Consider the following 11799-nt stretch of genomic DNA (forward strand, 5'->3'; position numbering starts at 1 on the left):
GTGACAGCGGCGTTGGGCCGGCGCACGCGCCAGCGCCGCGGTCCCGGTGCTCTCGCCCGAGCGGGCCGAGCAAGTTGGGAATGAAACTCCGTGGTTATCCCGTATGGCGAGGCTGGAGAGCCCTGCTTTTTTGAGGTCGGGGCACGCCAGGGACGGTAACTCATTTACGGCGGCCGTTTATAGAGTTCGTTGGAGAGAGTGGAGAAGTTAAATATTGGAGTTTAGTTTAAGGCTTTTGCACCAGGCAAATAGAAAGACTAGTGAAATAACTTCAGCTGTCCCTGCTCCCAACCTGATGGAAAAAGAATGAGAGCGCTCAGATAACCAGCAGTTGATGGACAGAAACCTGGGTAGTTCACACAGCAACGTGGAAGGGGTGAGCTGACAGCTACTCATCTACACGGGAATGAGGCCTAGGAAAACTGAAGATGGGGCGGCCGCAGTAGATCAGGAGCCACTGTTTGTTTCTTTTGCTATGCCTTCTAAATCTGAACCATATTCATGTCGTTCCTTTTTGAAAACTCGCAGGGGCTCACCAGTGACTTTTTTGGGGGGCATGGGGAGACAGGGTCTGGCTGTGTAGTTCAGGCTGGCCTTGAACTCACTATGTAGCCCAGCTTGATCTCGAACTCACGGTGATCCTCCTGCCTCAGCCTCCTGGGTGCTGGGATTACAGGTGTGCGCTACCCTACCCAGCTCATAATGACTTTAATGACATTGTCTGCTTTTTTTAAAAAAAGTGCCTACAAAAGTCTCAAGTTCAAAATCTTAATTTTAAAAAATTTTATATTGAAATATTTATTCAGATGAAGTTTTATATGAAATGAAGAATGGCTTCTTTTTGGTTTTGATTAATCTAGTGAATATTTTACTGACCATAAACTGAGTACTCTGTAAAGCTTTCTGTCTAGCTTGAAAGTCTTAAGCTCGATATTTACTGTGAATTTAGGAGTGCTGTTTGGAATTGTCCCTCTTTCCTGAGTCTGCTGAAATAGATACCTGTCCATTTTACGGAACAGCCTGAGTTTCAGGGATCATGTGAGCTTTGGCATACTGAGCTAATAAGTGAGTACGACTAGTATTGAGAGTATTTAGTTACTTCGTTTACATTTGTATAGACATCAGAATGGATTGTGTTATCAGCCTTGTTGCAAGATACTAGAACATTGTAGCCTTTTCAGTTTTGAGCCTTATTTAAAGGCAGATTTGACCTTTCACTTTTTCTGTGGGAAGTGACAGGTAAGACATCTGTTACAAAAATTTGGTACACATTAACAGATGCAAACAAAAGATTAGAGAAATCAAAAAAGAATTCCCAGAAAATTAAGTTTTAATGGAGTAGTTTGAACTAATAGTGAAGTATCTTCACTGGGATTATGGAATATAAATGGTGCCTACTCTGGTGAATATAATTGATCACTTGGAGTTAATTTTGAAGATTTACAAGTTGTAAGGGACTATAGAGACCATCTGGTCCAGCCACTTTTAGTACAGAATTTGTTTGTCTAAATAACCTATTTCTTTCACATAAAGTTTGAAATTTATCTTGGGGGCTGGAAATTGAATTTGTCCATTATATTCCCATATTGGAATATTGGCCTATTTCCATTTATTCCCACAATATGGTTCTATAGAGTAGTTTGATTCCTTGGTTTTGGAATCAGACTGACCTTGTGTTATAATGTCGCCTTGACATTTTCTAGATTTGTGATCATAAGCAGGTTATACTTTTCCAGTCTGTAAATGGTCATTGTAGGACATACATCAGAGGGTTATTTTGATGAGTTATGTTAAACAGTAAGCAGAGCAACCTGCCTCTTGGTAGGTATTCAGTAAATTTTAATCCTCTTTATATTGTAGTCTTAGAGTTTGGGGTGTTTTTTTTTTATTGACTAATGGAGAATATGTTTAGGCTGTTCAGATCTAGTAGTGGGAGTTCATTTTGTGCTTTGTTTTATGATTTCCTAAGGCCAGAAAGAGCAGGTATTCTGCACAGAGTGTGTTGATTGTGAATTTTGTGTTTTCATTTGGAAGATCATGTTTGTCAAGCAAGTGTTTGCTTGCTCACAGGTTACCAGTCTAGAACTGAATTTTGTCACCTTAGATAATGTAGTGAATCATTCTGTCACCAAATTTTTGAATTTTAATTTTTAGTACTGCACTTAATCTTTTTGTGGGAAGATTCACATAAGGCTTAGTACTATGAGATGGACTAATAGTCCTTAAGCAGTACAACATGTGCATTTTTTAAAAATGTCCTCAAAAGCCAACTATGTAAAAAGAAAGTTAAGTTCTTCAGCTTATGCTGCTTAGCCTTTATGAATAAACAAATGTAAGGTTAATGTCATTTGTAATGACATAGGAAATGAAGAGAAAACTGAGGTATTTATTGTAATAGTTTGTGTCAGTATACAATTTTTCAGTAGAGTTAATGTTTTGCTTCCTTTTCAAAGAAAAGAAAGCTATTTGCCATTGGCAGATACAGACTTAGGTAAGACTGTAGAGCTGTTACTATTCATGGTGGAAAAAGGAATGCTTTCTTTCCAGTTAAAAGGTGAGAACTAAGCCAGGCATAGTCACGCACTTCTAATTCCAGCGTTTGGGGAGGCAGGAGATGGTAAATTTGAGCCCAGCCTGGGTAGTATAGCGATGTAGTGAGAAGTTGTCTCAAAAATTAAAAAAAAAAGCTGGGGGGATGGGTGTGGGCTGGAAAAAAAGCTACTTTGAAGGCCCTGGGTTCAAACCCCAGTAATACTGCCCCATGCCACCTGCGCCACCCCCCCACACACACAAAAAAGAAAAAGATTAGAGCAGGATACTTTCTTGTTACCATGGCTTTATTTTTCTCCTAGCTATGTCACTATCTACAGAGGCAGTGGAGGAATTGTGTGTATGATTGGACTCCTTCCCCACTGCTGGAATGATGCTCAGGGTGTGTCAATTGAGAAGGAAATGAGTACCTGCTGGAAGCAGGGACCACACATCTTAAGCTCCATTTTAATAATCTCCTATCATTTCAATAGAACAGGTTAGAAAATAGGGTTATTCAAAGTGCATGTAGAGTTTGTTTTGAGGAAACTTCTGACTGTTCAACCATCTCAAGCATTTGCTTTTTGTAACTATTAAAGAATTTCTTAAGAAGAGATCCTCAAGAACTGACTCAGCTGAAAACTGCCTGTCTTATCCTACTTGTTTGCCCTTGGTTAGGATCCTATCTCAATGAATAGATTAAATCTATCAGGGTAAGAATATTTTTCAAGCACTGAAAACAGCATTTCTGAAGAATGGCATCTACGGAGTCCACCAAAAGAATGTATGCAACAAGAATAGAAGAACTTGTATAAATATTTTAAAACTAAATTTATTGAGACATCATGAGATTAATACAAGCTATCTTTGGCCTCTATAGTTACAAGAGGTGCTCAAAGTGGTGGCCATTAGCTTCCAGACATTTATTATTACAGTGAACTGCTTAAGTGTGTATACATTTTTTTGGCAGACTCTGTCGAGCAGTATGAGATTATTAGGTAATTCTCAGGTGACTGTTTTGCCAGAAAATTTATTTCTAAAGAGTTTATGTGATTATTTTTTTCCCCGAAATTCAAAATATACAGAAGTACAGAGAAAAGTTCAGTAAGCTCATGACCATATTTTCTATATAGTCTCTCTTTTTTTTTTTTTTGTCTTTTTTGAGACAGGGTCTCGCTATGCAGTTCAGGCTGGCCTTGAAAATTGGATAACACTGTCAACATTTATAGGCTACCCAAAATAATTCTGAAAGGGACTTTTAATTTCTTATGAACAAGTTGATTTTTCAGCCAAATAATCATTTAGGGAACTTTTGAAATGAGTTATAGACCAACTCCCTATTTTAAGTAGTAATTTTAGGTATTTCTTTAGGAATCCTTTTTTGTATTTTATCAGAATTTTGTGTTAGCATTTACAAAGTCATAGTGTTTATAGAAAATTAGGCAGATTTTTCTGAAGCATTGTATGGGACATTCATGCCTACATTTAGTTCCCAGAGATAATTGCCTACCCTTCTTCTGTAATTAAACTGTATTAGGTGTGACTGTCTCTTTTTGCTGACATCATTTTGTTTCCTTTAAGCATGCTGGTTAGGTACTCACTTCAGTCAGGCTTGTTGCATGCACTTTGGGGTGAGGGTGACTGGTAAGGCTTGCCTTTCGTGCTGTTTTTATAAACTGAGGTGCAGATGTTATGACTCTTGCCAGGAACTACTCCTTTTGCTATTAAAAGCTATTCTGTAATGGAGGATTTCTAGTTAGCGTCATTGTGTCTACATTAATAGGTATGTGAGGTAAGGTTTATGTTTCTTTGTTTTGTTTGAGACAGGGTCTTGCTATGTGGTTCAGGCTGGCCTTGAATTCACTGCATGGCCCAGGGTGGCCTCAGACTTCTGAGTGCTGGGATTATGGGTGGGTACCACCACGCCTGGTTAGGTTTACATTTTGATGGGGGAAACCAGGGGCAGTGATAGAGATGGGACATAGAGTTAGTCTGAATGCCATACTGAGAGCAGTGATAAGAGGAGGGACTTCGACACTGAACAGAAATGTTGCTCTGTGTTGAAGGTATTATAATGGACATGCTTATTTTTCAGCAACATTTTTCCCCTTTTAGCCTTGGGTTTTGTATACCAGTTTCTTAAAACCATTAGAAGCAATTTGAGATTTGAAGATGAGTAACTGATAGCACTGAAGCTGGACATAGCTTCTTAGCATGTACTGTAACCATTCTTTTCGATGAAATTCCTCCTGTGCTTTCAGAGGAATTTACTCTAGAAATAATTATTGGAGAGTCACTTAGCTCACAGATAGTTAATTTATATTTCAGGATGTAGAGAAGAAATTATACTCTATAACATGTGAAGAAACTTCAGTCCATTCAGAACAGGTCCTTTCATTGTATTTCACTGAGATTATGGGATGGTGCTCTCTGGGCCTCAGTTTCCTTATCTGTAAAATGTGAACGATACCACCTCATTTTCAGGACTATTGTGAGGATTAACCATGTACTACGTATAAAACTCTTTGTATTGTACCTAGCACACAGTGACCACACAGTGTTACCTCTTACTGCTGTTATCACTGTTAGGTTGTGACTAGCTGCTCCCTGAAAGCATGAGCCTCCTATCCAAAGCACTGCTTAAGCAGCATATCACAGACCCAGTCTTCCTCTGTTCTGTGACGACTAAACCAATGATAACAAAAATGCCGTATGTTAGCTTTTATTTTTAGCTGGTTGGATCCCCTTGTGGTGGAGTGTTTTGAGAAAGCACTTAGCAAACCAATGAGATAATGTACAAACAGTGGATCTTTAATTTCTAGTGCAAGTAATCTTAATAATGCAATAATGAGTAATTGGCTTGTTTTCAATAAGTATAAAACTGAACCATGTGTTAAATGATCAGATAAGATGATTATAAAATGTGTGTATTTTTATTTTTTATTATTATTTTAATTAAGTTTATTGGTACATTTTTGGTATACATAATGATCACATTCAGCATAGGGAGTTTGTACCTGTACATGATGTATCTTGATTTTTTTTTCCTCATTCCCCTACCTTTGAAACCCCTCTTCCCCTCCCTATTTACAAAAGCCTTGTTTCCATTTTTTCCTTCTTTTCATACTCTTTTCTTTTCCCTTCCTTCCTTCCCCCACTCCCCTGCTTAGTTCCCTTTCCCGTTTGAACATTTTCTTCCTATTTCACAATACCTATTAAAAATTTGATCTTTATTTATACTTTCAGTTTCTCATACCAGAGGAACAGTACATTATTTACACATGTGTATCTGATTTATTCCACTTAAGAGATGATCTCAAGGTGCATCTATTTACCTAGAAATGTCTCAAGATTATCCTCCTTTATTTAAAAATTTTTTTTTGTCTTTGTGAGACAGGGTCTCACTATGCAGTTCAGGCTTGCTTTGAGCTCACCTTGTAGCCCAGGCTGGTCTTTTTTTTTTTTTTCCAGGCTGGTCTTGAACTCAAAACAGTTCTGCTGCCTCAGCCTCCTGAGTGCTGGGATTACAGGCATGTGCCACCACACCCGGCTGGGATTATCTTTCTTTATGGCTGAATAGTACTTCCTTGTCTTTTTTTGGTACTGGGAATCAAACTCAGGACCTCATGCCTACCAGGCAGGTGCTGCGCCACTGAGCTAAATCCCCGACCCGGTAGTACTTCATTGTATTAAAAAAAATACATTTTGTTATCCATTTTCCCATCAGTTGATGGGCATTTGGGCTGTTTCCAAGATCAGCTATTAATGAACTGTCTGGCTATAAACATGGGTGTGCATATATTGCTGTGGTGTTATGCTTTTAATTCTTTAGGGAATTAGAAGGGGAATAGCTGGGTCAAATGGGACTGCTAGTCCTGGTTTTAGAGGAATCTCCACACTGATTGCCACAGTAGCTGCACCAGTGTACGCTCCCACCAACAGTGGAGAAGAGTTCCTTTTCCCCCACAGCCCCTCCACCATTTGTTATTGGTTGATTTCTTGATAGTAGCCATTCTTTCCAGGGAGAGAGAGAATCTCAGTGTTGCTTTTTTTTTTTATTTTTAATTTTTTTCATTTTAAGGGGATAAAAAAAAATAACAAAATAATAACATAGGTGAAAACAAAACAAAGCAAAAACAATAAAAATGATACAGGGTTTCAAAACAAAGTGATAGCCGGGTATGGTGGTGCACGCCTGTAATCCCAGCACTTGGGAGGTTGAGGCAGGAGGATTGTTGGAAGTTTGAGGCCAGTCTGGGCTACAAAGTGAGCTCAAGACCAGCCTGAACTGCAGAGTGAGACCCTGTTTCCAAAAGACCAAAAAAAAACCAAAAAAACCCCCAAAATGATAGGAATTAACAGTGGTTGTTTTATATCACACATTGTTATCTTCAAAGAAGTTGCTCAGATTACCAGATGTAAGAATACAAGATTGATCAGACCATTAAAGAGAATAAAAATAATTAAAAAAAATTAGAAATGATACAGAGCTTCACTAAACAAGATAGTAGGAATTCACCAGTGGTTGCTATATTGTATATTGTTGTCTTCAAATGAGTTGTTCAGATTACCAGATATAAGCATGCAAAATTGGTCAAAAAATTTAAGCATTAACTGTTCCTTTCAATAAACCATAGATATCAACAGTACAGTTATCCCACCTATCTGTGTATATATATATATACACACACACACACACACATATATATATATATTTTTTTTTTTTCCCTTCTTTCTTTTTCTCCTTTCCCTCATCCCAGTTGTTCCTTCCCTTTGAGCAATTTCTTTCCCTTTCACAATATCTATTGTACCTTTTGGGTTTTATTTACTCTTTCAGGTTCTTACACTAGGGAGACAATATATGATGTTTATACATGTGGGTCTGATTTATTTCACTTACCGAAGACTAAAACTAGACCCATGTTTATCACCATAAAATCAAAATGGATCAAAGATCTAAATATTAAAACAGAAACACTAAATCTCCTAGACAAGAAAGTAGGTAGAAATCTTGAAGACATGGGGGTAGGCAGAGAGTTCATGAACAAAAACTAAACTTTATGGGAAGTACTTCAAAGAATCAACAAGTGGGATCTCGTCTTACTGAAAAGTTTTTGCACATCAAGAGAAATGACCAACAGAGTAGAAAGGAAACCCATGAATTGGGAAAAAAATGTAGCCAACTGTCTCTCAAACAAAGGACTTTATCTAGAATGTATATAAAGAAGTTTTAAAAATCGGGCCACCAAAATTCAAAAAAGGCGCTTCTGGTATGAATACATCTCAGATGAAGAAATATAAATGGCAAATATATGAAAAAATGTTCAACACCATTGGTCATTCAAGAGATGCAAATTAAAACAACTCTGAGATTACATCTCACCTCAGAAAGAATGGCTGTCATCAAAAAATCGACCAATAACAAATGCTGGAGGGGGGGCTGGGGATTTAGCTCAGTGGCAAAAGCGCCTGCCTGGCAAGCGCAAGGTCGTGAGTTCAGTTCCTGGTACCGGAGAAAAACCAAAAACCAAAAACCAAAAAAAAAAAAAAAAAAAAAAAAAAAAACACAAATGCTGGAGGGGCTGTTGGAGAAAAGGAACCTTTCTCCACTGTTGGTGGGAGTGTAGACTGGTGCAGCCACTATGGAAATCAGTGTGGCTATACTTCAAAAACCAGGATTAGAGGTCCCATTTGACCCAACTATTCTCCTTCAAGGTATCTTCCCAAAAGAATTAAAAGCAGCACACTACTTAACCCAGCTATTCCCCTTCTGGGTATTTTCCCAGAATTAAAAACATCATACCACAACGATACATGTGCACCCATGTTTATAGCTGCACAATTTGTCATAGCTAAATGTTGGAAACAGCCCAAATGCCCATCAGCAGAGGAATGGATAAAAAAGATGTGGTATTTTTATACAGTGGAGTATTACTCAGCTATAAAAAGAGAGAAACTTGAGGTTTTTATAGGTAAATGGATGCAACTGGAGACCATACTCATAAGTGGAATAAATCAGACACAGTGTTATTTTAATTTGCATCTCTTAAATACACAGTGGTGTTGAACGTTTTTCATATAGCTATTTGCTGTTTCTACTTCTTCGTCTGAGAAGTGGCTGTTCATTTCAGTGCCTAAAAAAGTATGTGTTTTTTATAGCAGCCCTCCCCACCCTTTGCAGGCCTCATGGCAGCCTTAATCAAAATACAGTGTTGTGTATTTAATTTCTTTTTCTTTTTAAATTTTTTTGTATTTAATTTCTTTAGTGGACTTACAAACTTTTATTAAGAATCAAAGGCTTAGTTTATATACCTAGACTAATTGAGGTTTATGATCTCTTGCTGTAAAGCTATAAGCTTGGTGTCGTAGTTGTGGCACATTAGTCAGCCTCTTCTTCTAGTAGTGTTAGGGCCTCCTGGCTTGGCATCTGCCATGCTATGACTCAGCTTCAAATGGCATGTCATAGTGTGCCTCATGCTCACTGGGGTGATGTTCAGGTTACCTATAGATTAAAGCCTTATTTAAATACAGGGCTGTGTCTATCCTTTTTTAAATTGAATCTTTTGTTTTTTTTTTTTTTTTTTGGTTTTTCTCCGGTACCGGGAACCGAACTCACGACCTTGCGCTTGCAAGGCAGGCGCTTTGCCGCTGAGCTAAATCCCCAGCCCCTAAATTGAATCTTTTGAATTGTGTGAAGACTTTAGAAAATTGTGTTTGATAATCACTTTATATATATATTTTTTTCCTGGCATTGAGAATCGAACTCATGACCTCGCACTTGCCAGACAGGCGCTGTGCTGCTGATCTAAATCCGCAGCCCCGGTTTATATTTAACTCAGCAATTGAGTTAGGCATCAGTGTGTCCAGCCTAGGTTAAGGAGCTGATCCATAAAGATTTAATCAGCTCTCTTGACTCTTAACACCAGGCTAAAGAATTATGTATTTATTTATTCACCAGTGTTGTGTACTTTTATTTGAAACAACTCAGAATCACTTTTTTTTTTTTTTTTTTGGTTTTTCTCCGGTACCGGGAACCGAACTCACGACCTTGCACTTGCCAGGCAGGTGCTTTTGCCGCTGAGCTAAATCCCCAGCCCCTACGTAGTTTTTTTTTTTTTTTTGGTCAGAATCACTTTTTAAGGCTATTTGTTTTGACCTGGTTGTCTTATAAATTTTAATTGCTAATGTGGAAGCTTTTTTGTAGAATTAGATAAGTTGATATAAAGGTTTGTATGAAAAACAAACATGCAGGAATGGTTAGGAAAACCATTCATGGGTTTTTAGAAATCTAAAAACTGCTGATGGATTTTTAGAAATCCAAAAACCTCCAAGGAGAGTTGCACATGGTGACACATACCTGCAGTTATATCTACTCAAGAGGCAGAGACAAGAAGATCGTAAGTTTGAGGCCAACCTGGGCACTTTTGTGAGACCCTTTCTCAAGATGAGAAAGGGTCGGATATAACTCTGGTAAATGATCCCCAGGACAGGGGAGAAGAGAAGAGAAGCCTCTAATCAAAATACAGTGATGCTCATACTTGAAGAGACAACTTGACAGTGGGATAGGATAGAGCGCCTAGAAGTAGACCAGGTACACAGGAAAATTTAGTGAGTGGTAAATCAAGAGGCAAAGAGGAGTTTTTGTCTCTTTTTATTTGCTATTTATTTATTTATTTATTTATTTGCTCTTTTTTAAAAACGTAATACAAGTAGATATTAGTAAAGAAGATCTGAAATACATGTGTATGAAAAAATAAAAATTTCACAACAAGAAATAGAGAATAACAATACTTAATATAGTGTGTATTATGATCTTAAAAGAGTGGCCAAAATATTACTCAGTACATGTCATAGGCAAAAAAAAATCTTACACAAAGCAGAAGCAAAGGACAGAACTTTCACAAAGAGGGATTTTTAAAAATGAATTATACTGTGCAGCTGACTATTTGCAAAGTATAAAATTAGCTGTGTGGGGTGACACAGGCCTATAACCCTAAATCCTAACACTCTGTGGTGACACCTGTCACTGCAGCTACTCGAGGCTGAGGTAGGAGGATCACAAATTAAAGCCTAGCCTAAACAATTTAGCCACTCAGCAGGACCGTCTCAAAACTTAAAAAAAAAAAAAAAAGAAAAAAGCTGTAGTTCAGTGCAGTCTTTAGTTATTGCAAACCAAACAACAACAAAAAGAGATCAATGCTTTACATCATACATAGGGGAGAAACTCCAAATAAATTTAGGTCACGATCTAAAATGACAAAACAAAATTATAAACAAAATTATAAATTCTGAAAGAAAATGTAGTGGGAGAGTTCTTTGGTGTAAGATTTTCTAACTAACCAAAATCTAAAGGTAATAAAGAAATGACTGGTAAATGTGGTACAGTGTGTAGCATGGGACTTTGAGTAATGTGGGGCATTTCCTTAACAGATGCCACTCAAATCTTTCAGATTTAGTAATGTGTACTTTAAAAGAAAAATGCTGAAGAATTAATGATAGATTGAGCTTAAGTGATGAATTCAGGAAGGTAACAAGATACACAGTTAACATACAAAATACAATGGGTTTCTATACACAGATAATTAGAGGATGTTTGTTTGTTTGTTGAGACAGGGTCTCACTTTGTAGTGCAGGCTGGTCTTGAATTCACTTTGTAACCCAGGCTGGCTTTAAACTCACAGTGATTGTCCTGCTTCAGCCTCCCGAGTGCTGGGATTAAAGGCATGTACCACCACACCTGGCTCAGTTAGAGGATTTGATAAGGGAAAAACTTCCCCCAAATCCCTATTTATAAAAACAATTTAGGAAGCTATCAAATATTTATAAAAAACCTGTATAGAAATGTGTAAAATCACTTAAAGAGAAACTTTATTTAAAACATTCCTGAAAGGTATAAAAGTAGACTTGAACAGATGGAAAGAGAGCTCTTAATTAGGGGCTTAGTATTAAAATGTCAGTTCCATTAATTTATTAATTAGTGTAGTACTGAAATATGAAAAATATTAACAGGTTTATTTTTATGGAGTTAGACAAGTTGATAGGATCATAAGGAACAAGAAACATGCAAGAATTTGTAACAGGGTCTTTTTCTTTAGGATAACTGGGATGATGATGATGATGAAAAAAAAGAGGAAGCAGAAGTAAAACCAGGTGAGCCACTGGTCTTCTGTTCTTGGTTTATATACTGGTAGGCATGTGGTACTTAATGAAATTACAAAATGCTCACAAAATGAAATGTTGAAAATGTTGGTGTTTTTTTTTTTTTTTTTT

The 11799-nt window shown here is 37.4% G+C and overlaps 2 protein-coding genes across 2 annotated transcripts in view; one reads left to right on the forward strand and one right to left on the reverse strand.

Annotated features, from left to right (window-relative positions):
- The window catches only part of LOC102009054, a 7976-nt gene extending 6969 nt beyond the window's left edge, over window positions 1–1007 (reverse strand). Inside the window, exon 1 of the mRNA XM_005381692.1 lies at window positions 891–1007. Coding sequence (XP_005381749.1) covers window positions 891–1007 — 117 coding nt within the window. The remainder of the gene's footprint in view (window positions 1–890) is intronic.
- An 8865-nt stretch (window positions 1008–9872) lies between these two features.
- Eif3j (eukaryotic translation initiation factor 3, subunit J) overlaps window positions 9873–11799 on the forward strand; it is a 19025-nt gene continuing 17098 nt past the window's right edge. Inside the window, exons 1-2 of the mRNA XM_005381693.2 lie at window positions 9873–9926; window positions 11625–11679. Coding sequence (XP_005381750.1) covers window positions 9873–9926; window positions 11625–11679 — 109 coding nt within the window. The remainder of the gene's footprint in view (window positions 9927–11624; window positions 11680–11799) is intronic.

The sequence above is a fragment of the Chinchilla lanigera genome, unplaced genomic scaffold, assembly GCF_000276665.1.
Source record: "Chinchilla lanigera isolate Chin_1 unplaced genomic scaffold, ChiLan1.0 scaffold00015, whole genome shotgun sequence".
In the NCBI taxonomy this organism is placed as follows: domain Eukaryota; kingdom Metazoa; phylum Chordata; class Mammalia; order Rodentia; family Chinchillidae; genus Chinchilla; species Chinchilla lanigera.